This window comes from Thamnophis sirtalis, unplaced genomic scaffold (assembly GCF_051295495.1).
Source record: "Thamnophis sirtalis isolate CommonGarterSnake01/CBP01778 unplaced genomic scaffold, rThaSir2_p1.2 scaffold_3, whole genome shotgun sequence".
NCBI classification, from domain to species: Eukaryota; Metazoa; Chordata; class Lepidosauria; order Squamata; family Natricidae; genus Thamnophis; species Thamnophis sirtalis.
The window spans coordinates 153,280,911-153,299,240 of NW_028261383.1; the positions used below are offsets into that span (position 1 = coordinate 153,280,911).

Consider the following 18,330-nt stretch of genomic DNA (forward strand, 5'->3'; position numbering starts at 1 on the left):
CATACCTCCATTTTCATTTGACTATAATTGTTTAAATGTCCTTTATCATAAAATATACCAAGATTTAAAACATAATCACATACTGGCATTTCATTTGCTATTTCTAATATCCTCCAATAATGCTAAATCCTTATGGTCTATTCTGGCTAAACATCAGTGGTCGGTTTCTACCTGTTCGCACTGGCTCAGGAGAACGGGTTGGTGAGAGGAGGTTCGACCAGTGGACCCAGAAGTAACTTCTGGAATGCCTGCTCCAGGCCTGTCGCTTGCTCGCTCACCCCGCCTGCCCAGAAGCCGTTCCATCACCCGCTCCCCTCACCTGTCCACACTATCCTACCTCCCCACTCACTGATTGGCTGGCTCATCAATTGCCCTGCCCGCTTCTAAGAACCCTATCTAAACCCACTTACCTTTTTTCCTGCTTGGCTCTCTGTTGCTGCCTCATTTATAGCGCAGGGCTGCAGGGCCGCCAGAAAGCGCGGGGGTGGGGATGGCGGCGGGGGTTACGTGGCATGGCTGGCATCTTTGAAAAGTTTGGGGACCTTGCAAGGCTTTTTCAAGGTCCCCAGATTTGCCTAAGATGCCTGGCTGCCAGAAAGCATGGGCGCGGGGGTGGGGATGGCGACGGGAGCTTACATGGCACAGCCGGCGTTTTTGACAAATTCAGGGACCTCACAAGGCCTTTGCAAGGTCCCTGGACTTGCCTAAGATGCCTGACCACCAGAAAGCACCGGCGAGGGAGTGGGGATGGCGGCAGGAGCTTACGTGGTGCGGCCGGGGTCTTTGACAAGTTTGGGGACTTCACAAGGCCTTTGCAAGATCCCTGGACTTGCCTAAGATGCCTGGCCACCAGAAAGCATGGTCATGGGGGTGTGGATGGTGGCGGGAGCTTTTGCGGCACGGCTGCCGTCTTTGAAAAGTTCGGGGACCTCGCGTTCCTGGTCTTCCCGGATTGGTTCCGGACCTGCTTTTTAACCAGGCAGCTGTCAAGAGAAAAGAGGGCAGCGCACAGCACGTGGGCTTGTGCAGCAGCTGAAGAACAGGAGGCGAGGATTAGGCTCTGCACAAGCTGCAGAAGCTGTCCTCTTCTTTCTGACAGCCACCTGGTTAAAAAGAAGGATGAGACTCTGGGTTTCCTCATCTTCTGGGATAGGGAAGGAAAAGCAGTGAGCATGCGGGCACAGCCTGGAGTCCAAGTAGGAAAATGAGCATCTAGACCCAGCAACACTATAGGAGAGAGGCTGCTGAAAGCAGCCAAAACACCACACGTGCAATTCGGTGTCAAGTCCCATACTTGGGAGTGGAGGTGGTGAATGGAGAAGCTCCAGCGGCACAATCCACCAGACAGCAGCGGCAAGCTCAGGAGTTTTCTCCTGGATTCCTCTCTGTTCTGCGTGACCCGTCAAAACCGTGCTCGACTAAGCCGCGCCCGATTAAACCCCATCGCTGACGTCATCAACAGGGCGACAACAGCCAGCGCGGAGAAAGAAGGATGCTTTAAATAGCGCTTTGAAAGCAAGCCGATACAACTTAAGGTAAGGGTTAGGTTAAGGGTTAGGGTTAGGATTAGGGTTAGGTTAAGGGTTAGGGTTAGGTTTAGGGTTAGGTTAAGGGTTAGGGTTAGGTTTAGGGTTAGGTTAAGGGTTAGGTTTAGGGTTAGGTTTAGGGTTAGGTTAAGGGTTAGGTTTAGGGTTAGGTTTAGGATTAGGTTTAGGGGGGTTAGGTTTAGGTTTAGGGGTTAATTTTAGGTTTAGCGTTTACAGCGTGCTTCTGTCTCCATGTTGATGACGTAAGCTACACGGTTTAGTTGAGAGCGGTTTAGTCGAGCGCGGTTTTGTGGTGGAACCCTGTTCTGCCTCCTCCGATCTCTCAAAATTCTTTCCCCAGTGTGTGATAGCTTTCTACTGGATTCCCCTCTGTCTTGCCTCCTCTGATCTCCTAAAATTCTTTTCCCAGCATGTGATAACTTTCTACTGGATTCCCCTCTGTTCTGTCTCCTCCGATGTCCCAAAGTTCTTTCTCCAGCATGTGATAGCTTTCTATTGGATTCTTCTCTGTCCTGCCTTCTCCGATCTCCCTAATTTTGGCCCTTAATCCTCCAGTTGTCTATTTTTAGGAGGTTTTCCCCTCTCTTCCCCCCCCTTCATAAGAGTCCCCCAAAATTTTGCCACATGGCTTGGGTGGTGGTGGTGGTCATGTGATTGAGTGTGCATGAGTGATGTCAAGTTGGCCATACCCGCCCAGTCATGTGACTGCCAAGCCACGCTCACAAAATAGGCCACACCCACAGAAAAGGTTCTAAAAATTTTGAAACCCACCACTGTTAAACATCCATAATATTTAGTGAAAAAAATTTCTAATCCTCCTTTCCAAATCACTGTTTACAATTTACATCCAATTTCTTTATGTTATACTATGTGCTGATAAATAAATACAACATAAATGTAACAAAGGCAACAGTAAAAATATTGGGTTTCTGTCTGGATGGTCTCTTATGACGAGCCGATGGACAGAGAATGGAAACAGTGAACTTCCTCCCATATTTGGGCATACCAGGGGTTGTGACTTTATATATATATATCCAGGAGTTTCCACTACTCCTGGAAACACCAAACCTGAAGTAGTCAGCAGTAGCCTGAGGATGACGAATGTGACTTCGTCGAAACGTCGCCAAGACATCTCCAATTCTACGTGGGAGAAAACCCGAACAACTAGAGACCTACATACTAACACCCGCGAAAACCTCAGAAAACACACACACACACACACACACACACACACACACACACACACACACACACACACACACACACACACACACACACACACATATATATATATATATATATATATATATATATATATATATATATATATAATTATCCCTCATTTATTTGACTACTGTATATACTCAAGTATAAGCCTAGTTTTTCAGCCCACTTTTTGAGCTGAAAAAAGCCGCCTCGGCTTATACTCGAGTCAGTGAAAAATTTGCCTGAAATGGAGGAGAAAAAGGGGCGGGGCCATGCCGCTGGGTGACGCTCGTGAATGGCCCAGCGCCCCTGAGTTTCCCCTCCCTCTGTGTCAGTTTGCCGCGCAGCGTGCACCGCACCATCCCCCCTCCTCACGTTCTAATGTAATGCAGGGCTATCTTACGATTCCCCTTCCTCCCCCTCCTGCCGCTCTGCAACGATGTCCCACCTCCTCCTTGTTATGGCAAGCAGCCACATAGCGATGTCCCACCTCCTCTGGTACAGTGATCCAATGATAGGAATCACTGTGCCGTGTGTCATAGGAGGCGGGACATCATCATCACAGCGGGACATCAGCATCATGAGGTGAGTGAAGTATTTCATTGAATACACCGGTATTATGTGATAATAATTTGTTATGCAGAGCAAATTTTTACAATGGCTACTGTATATTTAATGGGCACAGGCAGGCTGTATATGTTATTCAATGGGCAATGGCATTATTGGTATCTATTTTTATTTTTGAAATTTATCGGTAGCTGCTGCATTTCCCACCCTAGGCTTATATTCGAGTCAATAACTTTTCCAGTTTTTTGTGGTAAAATTAGGTGCCTTGGCTTATATTCGGGTCGGCCTATACTCGAGTATATACGGTATATCCTTTATCATAACATTTCCCCCCTAATAATCAAAACTTAAGTTCTTTTTTTTATTAACTTTTATATGGAACCAAAAAATTCTAATCTTCCTTTCATAGGTACCATTCAATATTCATATCCAATTATTACTTATAATAGCAATACATATGTATACCTTATTACCATTATCAATTATTTATTTAACTATACTTTAACTACTTTGCACTTTGTCCCTCTGACTAAGTCTGGTTCATACCATAGCCAGGCATACTTACTCAAAAAAGGACCATTGAGGGACAAAGACTTTCTTCTTCAGTAGCTGATCCTTCTCTCTGCAAGATAAGATTTCAAAGCAGGTAATATTTAGTATCTCTCTCAAAACCCTTCTCACCTCTGAGAAGGGGGGTAAAGGTAAGAATCCCTGAGGATTTTACTTCACAGTCAGTGATGACTATAGGAGGCAGTGCCCATCTCTGTTTCAAGGCCATTGAGCCAGCACTGCCTGATGACTCTATTTTCCCCATCCCTGTGTAAAATCAATTGCCAGGAACCGCTTCCACCTGCTTTGCTTCTTTGCTGGGATGACACTCAATTGCTGGGATCTGGAATGAGCTGCTTCTTCCAAGGCCTTATCTAAGAGATCACTCAGCTGACTGTGTACCTGTTCTAGTACCTTCGCCTTCATTACCTACCAATAAAACAGAGGGAATTTAATGATGCCCAGTCCTGTCATAGATTCCTAGAATGCATTTAGGTGATGGACACTGTTAGGGAATTGCACAGATGACGTCCAAATGGAGTCAGAGATGCTAACACTGAACTTGCAGTTTTATATAACTAAATATATTTACAGTAGGAACATCATGAGGTAAATTGCAGAGAGCACATAGCAACTAATCACAGCTTAGATTGCCTCAGGCAGTGGCAGCTCTCCTCCACCAATTAGCTATAACTTTCTGTTCAGTTGCTTCCCTTCTTTGATCTGTTACAGAAGCTCCCTTGCTCAGAAAACCTAATAAACGTACAGGAGCTAATCCTCTATCACAAGTATAGAGACCATGGGACTATGGAGCCATAGAGTTGGCCATTTTCATCATTCTTGATAATTCATCATTTAGGGAGAATATTTATTTCTCCAGTCCATCTTCCTCCTGCTTTTATTATTACCTATTATTATGATATCTATTATTACCTCCAGGTGTCTCTTCCATTGGATGTGGGCAGTAATTTTCTCCCAGTGTTCAGCTTCTGCTAGAGAATTAGAAACAGCTTCTGTTTAAAAGCATGATTGACATTGGGCGAATGGAGGAAGTCAGTTCATTGCTTGGATTAGACAGAATTTTTTGTTCTCAATTACTACTCAAAATTTCAAACATTTGTTCCCCCACTCTTTACATTCTCTTTCCTTTGGGATGGATAAAATAGGTCCAAAACTATCTCTACCAGGCTTCTGAAGTTCATTATATAGCATATAATTTTTATTCAGTTTTGTAGCCTTTTTTAAAAACAGATTTCCATACTATAGTAGCCTCTTTTAACCAGCAGATCGGGAAGCCTGTGTTTAGATAAGGAGTAGATAAGGAGGAAGAAATATTGTCAGAACGTCTGACAAATATTAGAGTGTAGTACTGGTAGTCCACAACCATTCATGTAATGACTGTTTGATGTTATAATGAGATTGAAAAAAGTGACCTATGACCATTTTTCACACTTACAACCATTGCAGCATCCCCATGGGAAGGGGATTAAAATTTGGATATTTAGCAGCTGGCATGTATTTGATGGTTGCAGTGTACTGGGGTCATTAGATCCCCTTTTGCGACATTCTGAAAAGCAAAGTCGATGGGGAAGACAGATTCACTTAACAACAGTGTTACGGTCTTGTGATGAAAATTCCCAAATGTTTTCTTTGTAACCAGTTAACTAAGATGTTCCTTGTTTCCTTCAACTAAATGCTTGCATTGTTTTGTCTGTGAAAGATGAACTTTAGCATTTCTGGACAAATATCAAAGACACACCTGCTCTTCATGCATAGGTGACCAGATTTTCAGATTGGTAAAGAGGGACACCTTTGACCGGGGGGGGGGGAGCTTGATTAAAAATTTTATACGGAGCAACAAAAATTTTCATATAATGCAAAAATAGTATTGTAATTTTTTTTATTTCAACATAACTACAATTTACAAATATAAATTGTACCTTTTGCGAAACATCAAAATTTTGATCACGTGACCATGAGGATGTTGCAATGGTCGCTAAGTGTGAAAATGGTCGCTAAGTGTGATAAATGGTCATCAGTCACTTTTTTCAATGCCATTGTAACTTTGGTCACTATACCACCTTTCTTGCCACAGTTCTTAAGTGAATAACTGCAGCTGATAAGTTAGTAACATAAGTGAATCTGGTTTCCCCATTTGACTTTGTCAAAAGGCAATTAAAATGACCCCAGGACACTGAAACCATCATAAATTCGAATCTGTTGCCAAACATCAAAATTTTGATTGCGTGACCATGAGGATGCTGCAATGGTCACTAAGTGTGAAAAATGGTCATCAGTCACTTTTTTCAATGCCATTGTAACTTTGGTCACTATACCACCTTTCTTGCCACAGTTCTTAAGTGAATAACTGCAGCTGGTATTTTGTATTTTGGATAGAATCTTTTTTTAAATAGTCTAAGACAATTTAAAAAAAGAATCCACACAGAATAAAGCTATTTTAAAAAATCCTGTGCACAATAAATAAAATATTATTTTAAAATACATTAAAAAAATAAAAGAAAAAAACCCAGCTCAGTTACCAGGCACAAGTCAATCCAGAATGATGTAGATGTTAATACAAAGAACTGATCAAATTAAAATGGTGAAATTAGTCAGGGAAATATTTTTCAAAGAAACTTTGGCACCATTTTTTCTTCCACATGAGCCGATCTCCAACCTCCGTGCCCCTCCCCTCCGGAAAATCCAGGAAGTAACACTCGCGGCCCCTCTAGCCAAGCATTTCCTGGAGCTCTATGGTACTTGGTCATTTTTTCTTATAAAATGAGGTAAAAGGGGCGCGCAGGGGGGGTCCGTTTTCTTGCTTTAAAGTTTTAATATCTTCAATGAAAGTACTGAGACAGAGAGAGGGATTAGACAGGGTGTCTTTTGTCTTGCCCCGGTTAGTATTTCTTAAGCAAATCCACTGGGCTTTCAACATGAAGTCAGAAAATCGGGACTTTTTAAAAACGGCCCGGGACACGGGACAAATTGTTATAAAGCGTGACCGTCCTGCTGAAATTGGGACATCTGGTCACCTTATTCATGCATAACTCCTGACCTTTTTTGTCATAAATTTCCATATTATTTCTTACTGATATGTGAATCAATCATTATAGGATGCTTGCCTCTCTGCCCCACTTCATAGGTTGCTGTCAGGCCCCAAACCAAGAATGACATGCAGTGATTCTTCCCAGCTGAGTTCTTTATTATTTCAGACCTATAGACAGAATCTTGCCAAACCCTGGACTCTTCTATCTGCATCTACAATACATTATTAGGGAAGGATTGTCTTCAGCCTCTTTCTCTCACACATAATGTCTGGACTGAACTGTCTCTTCACCCCTTCTGTAGAACCACATCGATAGAACTCCCCTCTATTTTCCCATTACTTTAATGTACATTTGATTATCTCCTGTTCCTGAATCCCTTCCACCCCTACACTTACTTTATGAATATCTGTATTAAGGAGAATACATACAACAAACATTATTCCTTTAACTACAAGTACTGCAGTTTTTTATCAGGTGTTTGGAATGGCAGGAGATTCTTAGGATTGGATTCCAAAGCATTTGAGGGACACTACATAGCTCTCTAGTAAATATAACGTTTTTTGCTGAGGCTCCCAAAATGCTAATCTCTGTATAGTACTACTTTTCCAAGATCTAATCGAAAATCCCCAGATTATTAATCCACAGCAGGGATATCCCCCAATTTGTGTAACAAAATATATCATCCATGCTCCTTAAATGCCCCCTTACCATTGAGTAATTGTGTCTCCTCTTCTCCCCTGGTCTGCTCCTGATAACGTCTTTGTCTCATATTTCCATTGCTTATTTCCCTTGGGTCCATAATGGTTCTGAAAGTAGAGTTTCTTAGGTTAATTTCATACTCCAGTCCAGCAGTCAGAGAACTAATTCACTGGGGGGGGGGGGGGGAGGAGAGAAAGCCTTTGGTGTTAGAACTTTGCACTTCCTTAATACACCAATGAGTTAACTAGTGTCAGGTAGTGATAGTAAAGATAGAGAAGTCTGATCTCCCTATCCTGATTAGTACGTTATACATTTTCAGCTGAATTTTGCACAAAAAAGTTCTTTTTTTAATAAAAAGTTTTTTATTTTTTCATTTTCATAACAAATAACCACATGTATACTATTACATAGCCAACATTGTTTTATATTATTAAATATTTATATCATTAGTCTTACCATCAACCCCCAAAAATGATTATTGGCTCTTCTGCTCTCCATACACCATATTTGTACCTATCCATCACTTTCTCCTCCCTCTCTCCTCCCCCTCCCTCCCTTCTTTCTTCCCTCTGTCATCCTTCTCTTCTCTACTTCCCCTTCCTCTCTCCTTCTCCTTTCTCTCTTTTCCACCCCTTCTTTCTCTCCTCCTCTTCCCCCCGCGGCCTCTCTCCCAACTCTCTCCTCTTCCTTACCTCTCTCCTCTCCTACACACTCTTCATCTCATTTACTTGGTGTATTTCAGCCTCTGACCAGGCTCCATTTTATGTTGATGGTATTTATAATTTTAAATTAATAAACATCTTTAATAATTTGTAATTCTGTTTTTATAATCTCATTATAAGTATGTTTCAGCTTCCCCCTCCATTTTTCCTTGTCTTAACTTAGCTTACATTTAATTGTCTTTAAATAACAATCCTTGCTGCTCAATGTTCATTACAATTCCATTGATCTGCTCTGTAAAATAACAAGCAATACACACCTCACTTTGTTCATCTTCTTAAGAGTTCTATATGCATCCATATTTCATATATTTTAACCTATATTTAATTGTCTTTCCATTATCATATTCAATCAATTAGCAACTCAGTTTATCATGTAAAAGAGTAAATCACATACCTGTGTTGATAGAGAAAGCTCAGAGAGCTCAGAGCACAATCTCCCTTAGCATAGAAGATGATAAAATCATATACATATATGTGAAACTGCTAAAGAAATGTGGGAGGGATTACAAAAGGTGCATGAAAGACCTAATTTCTGCAATCAACTGCATTTGTTTGGAAAGCTATACCAAACCAAGATGAAAGGCCAGGCTATGCAGGATTATATGATCACATCTTGGAAATGATTGAATGCCTGAGAGGTGTAGGAGAAGCAATAAAAGATTTTCATGTTGCAATACTATTAGTAATTTATTAGAAAGTTATGAAATCCTTTTCACAGCATTTGAGGCAGGTTGAGATGTCAAGCTGATATTGGGATATTTTAAGGGCAAGCTTGTGGGTCAATATAAGTGTAAAACACAAAACATTAATAGTGTCCGGGTTTCTGTTGCAGAGTCTACTTTAAAGACGAAAAATAGGAGTTACGCGAAGCAAGAAACATGTGAATGCTTTGTGTGCAAGAAAAAGGGCCATTTAAAAGCTATTTGTAGAATGGAGAAACAGATTAAATTACAGAAGACCAAAAGTGTGAAAGAATAAAGTGATTTTCTTCAGATAATTAGCATGCTTTTCAATCCAAAAATTGCACCTTATGTTTGCAAGCAAATATGTGTTGATTCAGGAACTACAAGTCACATTGTTAGATTGTCGAGAAAGCAGCAGGCAAGAGGCGTGAGTCAGTTTCAGCACTTTTTATTTCAAGAGTAAGTGACCCCTATTAAGGAGCTCCGACTGGCCAATCACAGTTGTTTAAACTTCCCGGGGTTTGGGCAATCAATTCGCAATGAGCATGTAAAAACATGTAAATTAAGGAGGTCCGGCATACCAGCCGGCCAATGACAGTTGTTTAAACTTCCCAGGGTTTGGACAACCAATCCACGGTGAGCATGTGAAAACATGTAAATTTATCAACCTACATCCATACGTAACACCTCTCCCATCCTAGAATGAACAATGTCCAATCCCCAACTTACGTTGGTGACATAGTCTCTCAGGTAGGCAGGCGTGTCAGTCTCCTACTTGACCAATGTTCCCTCTAATTTTTTTTCAGTGTGAGCGGAAAAGTATAGTGTTTGAGCGGCACATTTTCATGCCTGAGCACCTGAATTTTTTTCACAGATGTCACCTAAGACAACAACGAAATCAGTATTATTTGAAACTCAAAGTTATGTTTATTCAAGGTACCCGCTTAATTAAAAGTGTTATATAATATCAGTATCACTTAACAACGGTCCTGCTTAGCAACCAAAATGTTGGCTCAGAAACTCTGGCATTGAAGCGTGCAAGTCTTAAAGCTGTCAAGTTACAAGACCCTCGCACCCCTAACCCTTTAGGAAAAAAAACCCAGGGGTCTTCAAACCTGACAGCTTTAAGCCTTGTGGACTTCAACTCCCAGAATTCCTCCTCCAGTCATGTTGCAGCAACGTCATCTGCGTGGATCTGCTCCATCTTCGGTTTTTTCACAGGAGGCAGGGCTGCTGCTGAAGATGCCAACGAGCTCCCGCCGCCACTAGAATATGCATTTGTTTAGCATGACATAGAATAGTCTTTCAACCAGAAGTATGGAATAAAAGAGAGACTGATAAATATTAAAAAAAATAAAACCAAAAAGCAGCTATTTATTTGAGTTCTAGATAAACATTTAGTTCAGAAGAGATTAGAATAGAACAGAGAAAGAATAGAATATAGAGAATACAATAGAAATAGAATTGGAAGGGACCTTGGAGGTCTTCTAGTCCAACTCCCTGCTTAGGCAGGAAACCCTACACCACTTAAGACAAATGGCTATCCCACATCTTCTTAAAGACTTCCAGTGTTGGGGCATTCACAACTTCTGGAGGCAAGTTGGTCCATTGGTTAATTGTTCTCACTGTCAGGAAATTTATCCTTAGTTCTAGGTTGCTTCTCTCCTTGATTAGTTTCCATCCATTGCTTCTTGTCCAGCCTTCAGGTGCCTTGGAGAATAGTTTGACTCCCTCTTCTTTGGAGCAACCCTGGGCCCTGAGATATTGGAAGACTGCTATCATGTCTCCCCTAGTCCTTCTTTTCATCAAACTGGACATACCCAGTTCCTACAACCGTTCTTTATATGTCAATATCATTTAGACAAAGTTGATCCCCTTATTCTCCACTCCAGAACCTTGGAGTTTGAAGTTCTTTGGTTCTCTTCTCCCACCCTCTGTGTTCCCACGAGGGGATTAGCATCATAGCTCAACTGCCCCCCTCCCACCCATAAAGACCAGGAGAGCATCGCTGCGCATAGCCAAATGCTACCATAGCAACTATGGCGTTGTCTGATGTCTTTCTTGCACGCTAAGATGGACTGACGGGGTGAAGCATAGCTTGCATTGTCCCTAGTGCGGATTCTTTTCCCAGCCTTGGTCACTTTACGAGGGGTGGACTTCAGTTCCCAGAATTCTTCAGCCAGGGAAATTCTGGGAGCTGAAGTCCTCTGTCCCTCCCTTATTCCTGTTTCCTTTTCCTTCATTATATTCAACTGTTTCAATATTAAGTGTAATTCTTCCTTCCTAACATTTTCCCATTTTTTTCCTTATATTCTTTTCCATTTCAACATTGTCTTTGTTCCTTCCATTCTTTCTTCCTTCTTTCAATCCTTCCAATATTTTTTCCTTCACTCCCTTGTCTGTTTCAATATTAAGTACATTTCTTCCTTTCTTCCTATACTTTTTTCCATTTTCTTCCTTATATTCTTTTCCATTTCAACATTGTCTTCCTTTTTTCCTTCCTTCCTTCCTATACGTCTTTCCATTTTCTTCCTTATATTATCTTTTCTGTTTCAACAGTCTTTGTTTCTTTCTTTCTTCCTTCCTTCCTTCCCTTCCTATACTTCTTCTTTCATTCATTATATTTTCTTTTCCATTTCAATATTAAGTGTAATTCTTTGTTCCTCCTTCCTTCTTTCAATCCTTCCAATACTTTTTCCTTCATTCTCTTTTCCTTCAATATTAAGTGCAATTCCTTCCTTCCTTCCTTCCTTCCTTCCTTCCTTCCTTCCTTCCTTCCTTCCTTCCTTCCTTCCTAAGTTATTTCCATTTTCTTCCTTATATAATATTTTCTGTTTCAACATAAAGTGCCTTCCTTCCTTCCCTCCCTCCCATCCCTTTCTTTATGTTTTCTTCATGCTTTCTTTTCTTTTTCCTCTGCTCTTTTTAAATCCCCCCCCTTCTTCTCCTCCTCTACATTTAGGTTGGATTAGTTTGTACAACGGTCATCAAACTTCTGAAGTAAAAATAAATAAATAAATCATATTTAAGAAGAAGAAGAAAAAGGAAGATGTTTTTAGTTAAGTCAAACGTTTTAATAAAAGTTTCATCTTTTAAGATTTGTCCAACACATCCAATTGTAACCTTAACAGTAAAGAATATCACCCCAGCTGCTAAAGGTTCAACCAGTCTGAGAACCATTAAAAAGACAACAGTGCAAAATCCAAAAGACACAACTTCCTCACCGCCATTGCTTTGGTACCAAATCTTTGAGGAAGGGGCTCCAGAAAGGAGGAGGAGGAGGAGGAGGAGGAGGAGGGAACCAAAGAGAGGCTTTTACCGAGTCTGCGCCCCACAGCCAGGACCGTCCTTGCGCCTCAAGCCGCGTTTCTTCCCGCGGCGCAAAGCCCTTCGGGCAACCCGAGAGTTCCGCTTGACGCCAGAAGGGCTTTGCAGGAAGAAACGCGGCGTTTCCCCGAAGGGGAAGGGTCACATGCTAGAAGGAGTGGGAGGTGCTTGTCATACTGGACGAGCACAGGGGCAGTAGTCAGGAGAGTTTTGACAGCCACGAGCGCATGCGCTTCGCAGTCTGTCCAGGACCAGGGGGCGATGCATCAAGGAGGTGATGCAAGGGCTCTGCAACGGAGGCTTTGTGCGGGATGAATGAGGAATAGAAGTTTAGGAGCCCCAGGAAGGCCTGGAGTCCACTTTGGAAGTGGGCGTGGGGGCGGAGGCAATGGCCTCTATTTTGGAAGGGGTGGGGTGGATTCCACGGGAATCTACAAGAAAACCTAGAAACTCCATGGAGGGCACACCGAGCTTGCACTTGGAGCACTTTAAGTGCAAGCCGGCAGCACGGAAATGGGAGATGACAGCCCTAAGCATTTTGACAAGTCCTGATTGGTTGGGAGTGGCAATCTGGACATTGTCAAAGTAGGGAACGACCCCCTGGATGCCATGGAGCACCCGCTCCATCAGCCCTTGGAAAATCCCGGGAGCCACACTGACCCAGAACTGCAGCCGGCAGCGGCACTTAAAGGCACCGCGGTGGGTCACTATAGTTTGCGCTGTGGTGGAGGCCTCATCTACCGGCAGCTGCTGGTAGGCTTGGGCCAGGTCCAGCTTAGCTGCCCAAGGAGTGCAGGATGTGCTGCACAACAGGGACAGGGTAAGGATGCGCCTGCAGGGCCTTGTTCAGGGTGGCCTTATAATTGGCGCAGACCCTCAGGGAGCCATCAGATTTCAAGGTGAGAACAATAGGGGTTTCCCAGGGGGCGTGGTCAACAGGTTCCAGGACGCCTTGAGAGACAAGCTTGTCAATCTTGGCATCCACATGAGCCCGGAGGGCGAACGGAACCTGTCGGGCCTTCAGGTGGATGGGCACCACCGTGGGGTCCAAATTGAGGGAAATGGGGATGCCAGTGTAGCACCCCAGGGTGTCGGAAAAAACATCAGTGAACTCCGACAAGAGGGAATCTAGGGAGGAGGTAAGGCGGAGGGAATTGATCCTGGCTATGCTCAGCCCAAAAGCCCTAAACCAGTCCAGCCCTAGGAGGGAGGCATGGGGGTGCTGGACAACTACCAGGGGAAGGGAGCCCCGGAAATTTCAGAAAGTGACAGGGAAGTGCCCACAACCCAGAATGGGGATGGAATTCCCCTGATAGTCACGGAGGAGGCAGTCAGCTGGACCTAGCTGGCTAGCCTTGAGGGTTGGTATAAGTGACCTCAGGGTGTCCCATGACATAATAGTGCAGGCGGAGCCCATGTCCAACTCCATCTTGCAGGGCGGCCTGTGAGTAAGATGCGAAGATGCATCTTACCCTGGCCGCCATAGGAGGAAGAGGCAGCAGTGGAATCGGCCTGCCAATTGGGCAGGGGAGGCTCAGGAGCGGACACAGCATAGCAGCTCATGCGGGCGGATGAAGAGGACCTGGGATGCTGGCGGCGGCTAGCAGCAGGCTGAGCAGGCGGAGGAGGTGGAGGAGGAGGGGGCCTCGGGTTTCGAGCATCCCCCGAAGCAGAGCGGCAGACGTTGGAGATGTGGCCCTTCTTGCCACAACGGCGGCAGATGGCCATGCGGAAATGGCAGGAAGCCCTGGGATGGCGGCCGCCACAACTGAGGCACACGCCGCCATCTCGAGGAGGCTGGGCACAAAGGCGGTCGACGGAGGAAATGGCGTCGGCACAAGGGTCGAGGACCAACATCTGGCTGTGGACAGCAGAGTTGGGCAGCGCCGACAACGCCGATGGTGGGAAACGGCAGACATCAGGGGTGGACTGCCCAGCCATCTCATAAGCCCGGGCGTCGTCCACTGCTATTTTCATTGAGAGCTCGGTGCGCGCCAAAATCTTCCTGTGCAGGTTGATGTTGAGGAGCCCATAAATGAATTGTTCAAGGAGGGCATCCTCTAAATCGGCAAATTCGCAGTTGATGGCAGCTGCCCATAGTTCGGCCACATACTGTGCGATGGATTGGCCCTGCGTCTGAATACAATGCAGGAAATATTGCCGGCAGGTATATTTGGAGGGCGAAGGCTCATAGTGGATCTTGAGCCGCTCCATGAGAACATCCAGTGGCAGAGAGTGTACTGGGGCCGGTGCAGCTAGAGCCCTGGCGGTGGCGAACATTTCTGGTCCGCAATAGTGGAGGAAAGTACCTCAACGCTCCCCTCAGGGAGCTCAGAGAAGTCGTGAGCCATGAGGAAAACCTCGAACCTTTCTAAAAAGGTGTCCCATGATTCGGCCTCTGGCCTGAAAGCAGCGAACACAGACGATGGAGCCAGGGCAGGGACGATGACGGGGTCCGAGTCGGTCATCCTCGTCCCCAGTATTATGTACGAGGAGTGAGGTAAAGTATAACAGCTTTATTAACAGTTTAAACGGTACAACAGAACTTCAGGACTCGGACAGCGCTCGCCCGCATGACAGCTCTTTATATACAAGGGCTGTCAGGCGTCTAGCCAATAGGTGGCTGGCGATTCTCCCGCCAGCCGGAGGACATGCCAGGGCCAATCGGGAACTTGCGACTCTGGCCCCGCCTGCCGGCTGCGTCAACAAAATGTAACACCCACCATCTTTCATAGCTACATTGGTAATTAAGATAAGCTGCAGCCTGCGCATGCGCACATCCATCACCTTGTGATCCAGAGCGAAACCACCTGGCAATTAATCATGGATTATTAGCATGAATTTCTTCAATTTGTGTAGGTGGGATGGTGAGTCTTGGCAGCTGGCCCAGTCTTCTCCCCTGAATGGCAGCTCCATGCCTCTAAGCTGGCCAGAGCTGACATGCGGCCCCTACCACGGAGACAGCATCTGGGGAGCTACAAATTAGAGTTAGTTAGGAGTTGAAGGATCCCTTTCCCCTGGTTTTTTTGGTGTCTGCAATGGAATCTCGCTACCAGGTGGGTGCCCTACAGTCTTTGCTATGAACCCAAGATGCCTCCGACAGGAGATAACCTTTCCATAAAATAAGGTATTGTAACCATGCCCTGTGCCACCTGGAATCTAGTATATCTTGCACTATATAGTGCTGTTCCCCATCTACAGTAACTGGGGCTGGCAGACGTAGCGGGTCTCCTCTGATATCAGAGGCCTGGATTGATTGGAGCAGGCTGCAGTGGAAGACTGGATGTGTTTTCCCCAGTAGAGGGGCAAGTCTTAGCTGCACTGTGACCGGGTTAATAACTCGTAAGATTGGGATAGATTGCATAGAAATACACATTCCAGTAATGAATTCCAATGCCCCCACTCAACCACTATTCATTATAGTACTCCCATTTTGGATCTTAATTCTACAAATCTGTTCCTTATGCTTTTTCTTGTCCTTTCTCCCCTGCTTCTTTTTTTTAAATATTTTTTTTATTTTTTATTTTTAAAACAAACACAACATAAAGAATCTTCCTTCTTTACATACTGTAGAAAGTGTTATCAGTGGTTACAAAAGATTTTCGTGCATCTCTTCCACAGTCATCAACCATAATTCATATTAACTCAAGTATTTTAACTCAGATATTTATACATATTACCATCATCATACCTCCATTTTCATTTGACTATAATTGTTTAAACGTCCTTCATTATAAAATATACCAAGATTTAATACATAACCACATAGTGGCATTTCATTTACTATTTCTAATATCCTCCAATAATGCTAAATCCTTATTGTCTATTCTGGCTAAACATCAGTTTCTACCTGTTCGCACTGGCTCAGGAGAATGGGTTGGTGAGAGGAGGTTTGATCAGTGGACCCAGAAGTAATTTCTGGAATGCCTGCTCCAGCCCTGTCACTTGCTCGCCACATAGTGGCATTTCATTTACTATTTCTAAAATCCACCAATAATATTGAATCCTTATGTCCTATTTTGGCTAAACATCCATAATATTTTGTAACAAAATTTTCTAACCCTCCTTTCCAAATCACTGTTTACAAATTACATCCAATTTCCTTATGTTGTACACATACATACATACATACATACATACATACATACATACGTTGTTATCATTATTCCTCCTTTTTTTGACTATATTCTGTTTCATAACATTTCCCCCCCTAATAATCAAGACTTAACTCAATCTAACTTAGTTCTTTTTTATTAACCTTTATATATAATCAAAAATATTTCTAATCTTCCTTTCATGGGTACCATTCAATATTCATATCCAATTATTACTTATCATAACACTAAACATGTATACATTTTTATCATTACCAATTATTTATTTGACTATATCTATTGTCACTAAATTTCATTAAGTTTAACTAGTTTTAAATTATACACTTTTATCTATCAACCTGTATCTTTCCAGTAGCAAAACAGTCTCATGTCTTCTGCCATTTGTGGTATCAGTAGCCAGTGGCCTTTTTCTTTTCTTTTCGCCAAATACATTGACCTCTGCTTTGGGCTTTGGAATTATTTGACAACGCAACTGTCAGCAATTCAGCTTTACGTTGCATCCTGTCTTCTTTCTTTCTTCTTTCTTTCTTTCTTTCTTTCTTTCTTTCTTTCTTTCTTTCTTTCTTTCTTTCATCTTTCTTTCTTTCTTTCTTTCTTTCTTTCTTTCTTTCTTTCTTTCTTTCTTTCTTTCTTTCTTTCTTTCTTCACAAAGACATTTCATGCAATTTCCATTTATTCAAGCCACAGAGACCTTCATGGCTTTCTTTTCTTGCTAACTGAAGGGCTCTTTCTCTGACTGGCATGGGATTCTATCTATTGGCCCCTCCTCGGCAATTCTTCTGGCAAGTTACTAACTGGAGGGCTCTTTCTCTGACTGGGCATGGGATTCTATCTATTGGCCCCTCCTCGAGAATTCTTCCGACAAGTTGCTAACTTGAGGGCTCTTTCTGTCCTTCTTCTCTGAAATTTGAGCCCAATTAACATATGTTTTGTATGCTCATTCCACAAGTTCAGAGATGCCTTTCCTGCCCCCACTTTTCGTCTTCTGTATTTTATTTATTTATTTTTTTACTCTAACGTCATCTGCAGAGTGACCAATGAAGATCATATTGACCATTCTCTTACTTTCTTCAAGCTCAGGATCTAATGTGGTATTTTGTCTAAAAGTTTGATAAATGCATTCTTTGCTTTCCCCTGGATTTTCATCCTGTTTCTGTTGAATTTAGTAGACCTTCTCTAAATTCTTAACTTTTGTTGAAGTTGGGCCATTATCTCCAGCTAACAAACATTGCTGCTCTGGGTTGGAAGGTTTTTACAAGATTAAGCATAAATTCACAATAAAGTTTTATTTTCACTTTTCTTTGGTTAAAGATATACTTCAAAGGGACACCTGTATGCTTTTCTTCTTATCACTCTCTATAAACAAGAGTGAGATCTTGGAGTGCCAAGCCAGGATAATCAGTAAGGAAATCAAAAGTGTTTCCTTTCCAATACACAAACCTCCAGCCTCTCCTCAAACACTTCACTGGATTCTTGGTTCCTCAGGTATGTGTATGTGTTATGTGCAGTGACGTGCGGTGAGGTTTATGACTGGTGAGGCACTGATACAGGAGTATCAAATTTTTTTAGACTTGTGGACTTCAACTCCCAGAATTCCACAGCCAGGCATGCTCAGTTCCGATTTAAAGCAACAGTATTTGTTTTTCTCCTTTGCAAAAAAGTTTCCTTCATTTTTTTATTCTCCCTCCCCCTCCTTCTTCCCTCTCTCCCCCCCTCTCAAACAGACACACGCACAGAGAGAAGTTGGATCCCTCTCTCACTCACTCACTCACTCTCAAACAAACACAAACACAGAAGTTGGATTGGAGATATTTTCCAATGGCTTGAAAGCAGCTCCTCTGCCATACCCCGCCCCCATTCCCCTG

General features: G+C 43.1%; 2 protein-coding genes across 2 annotated transcripts in view; both read right to left on the reverse strand.

Moving 5' to 3' along the window:
- The window catches only part of LOC148048262 (sterol O-acyltransferase 2-like), a 33,323-nt gene extending 32,878 nt beyond the window's left edge, over nt 1-445 (reverse strand). Inside the window, exon 1 of the mRNA XM_087708267.1 lies at nt 411-445. Within this exon, the coding sequence (XP_087564393.1) occupies nt 411-445 (35 nt within the window). The remainder of the gene's footprint in view (nt 1-410) is intronic.
- Nucleotides 446-4,121: 3,676 nt separating this feature from the next.
- On the reverse strand, nt 4,122-7,769 carry LOC148048263 (uncharacterized). The gene is made up of 3 exons (XM_087708268.1): nt 7,628-7,769; nt 4,803-4,861; nt 4,122-4,298 (listed from the first exon to the last, which is right to left on the reverse strand). The coding sequence occupies exons 1-3, from the start codon at nt 7,716-7,718 to the stop codon at nt 4,122-4,124; spliced, it is 327 nt and encodes a 108-aa protein (XP_087564394.1). The 5' UTR covers nt 7,719-7,769.
- Between the last annotated feature and the right edge of the window lie 10,561 nt (nt 7,770-18,330).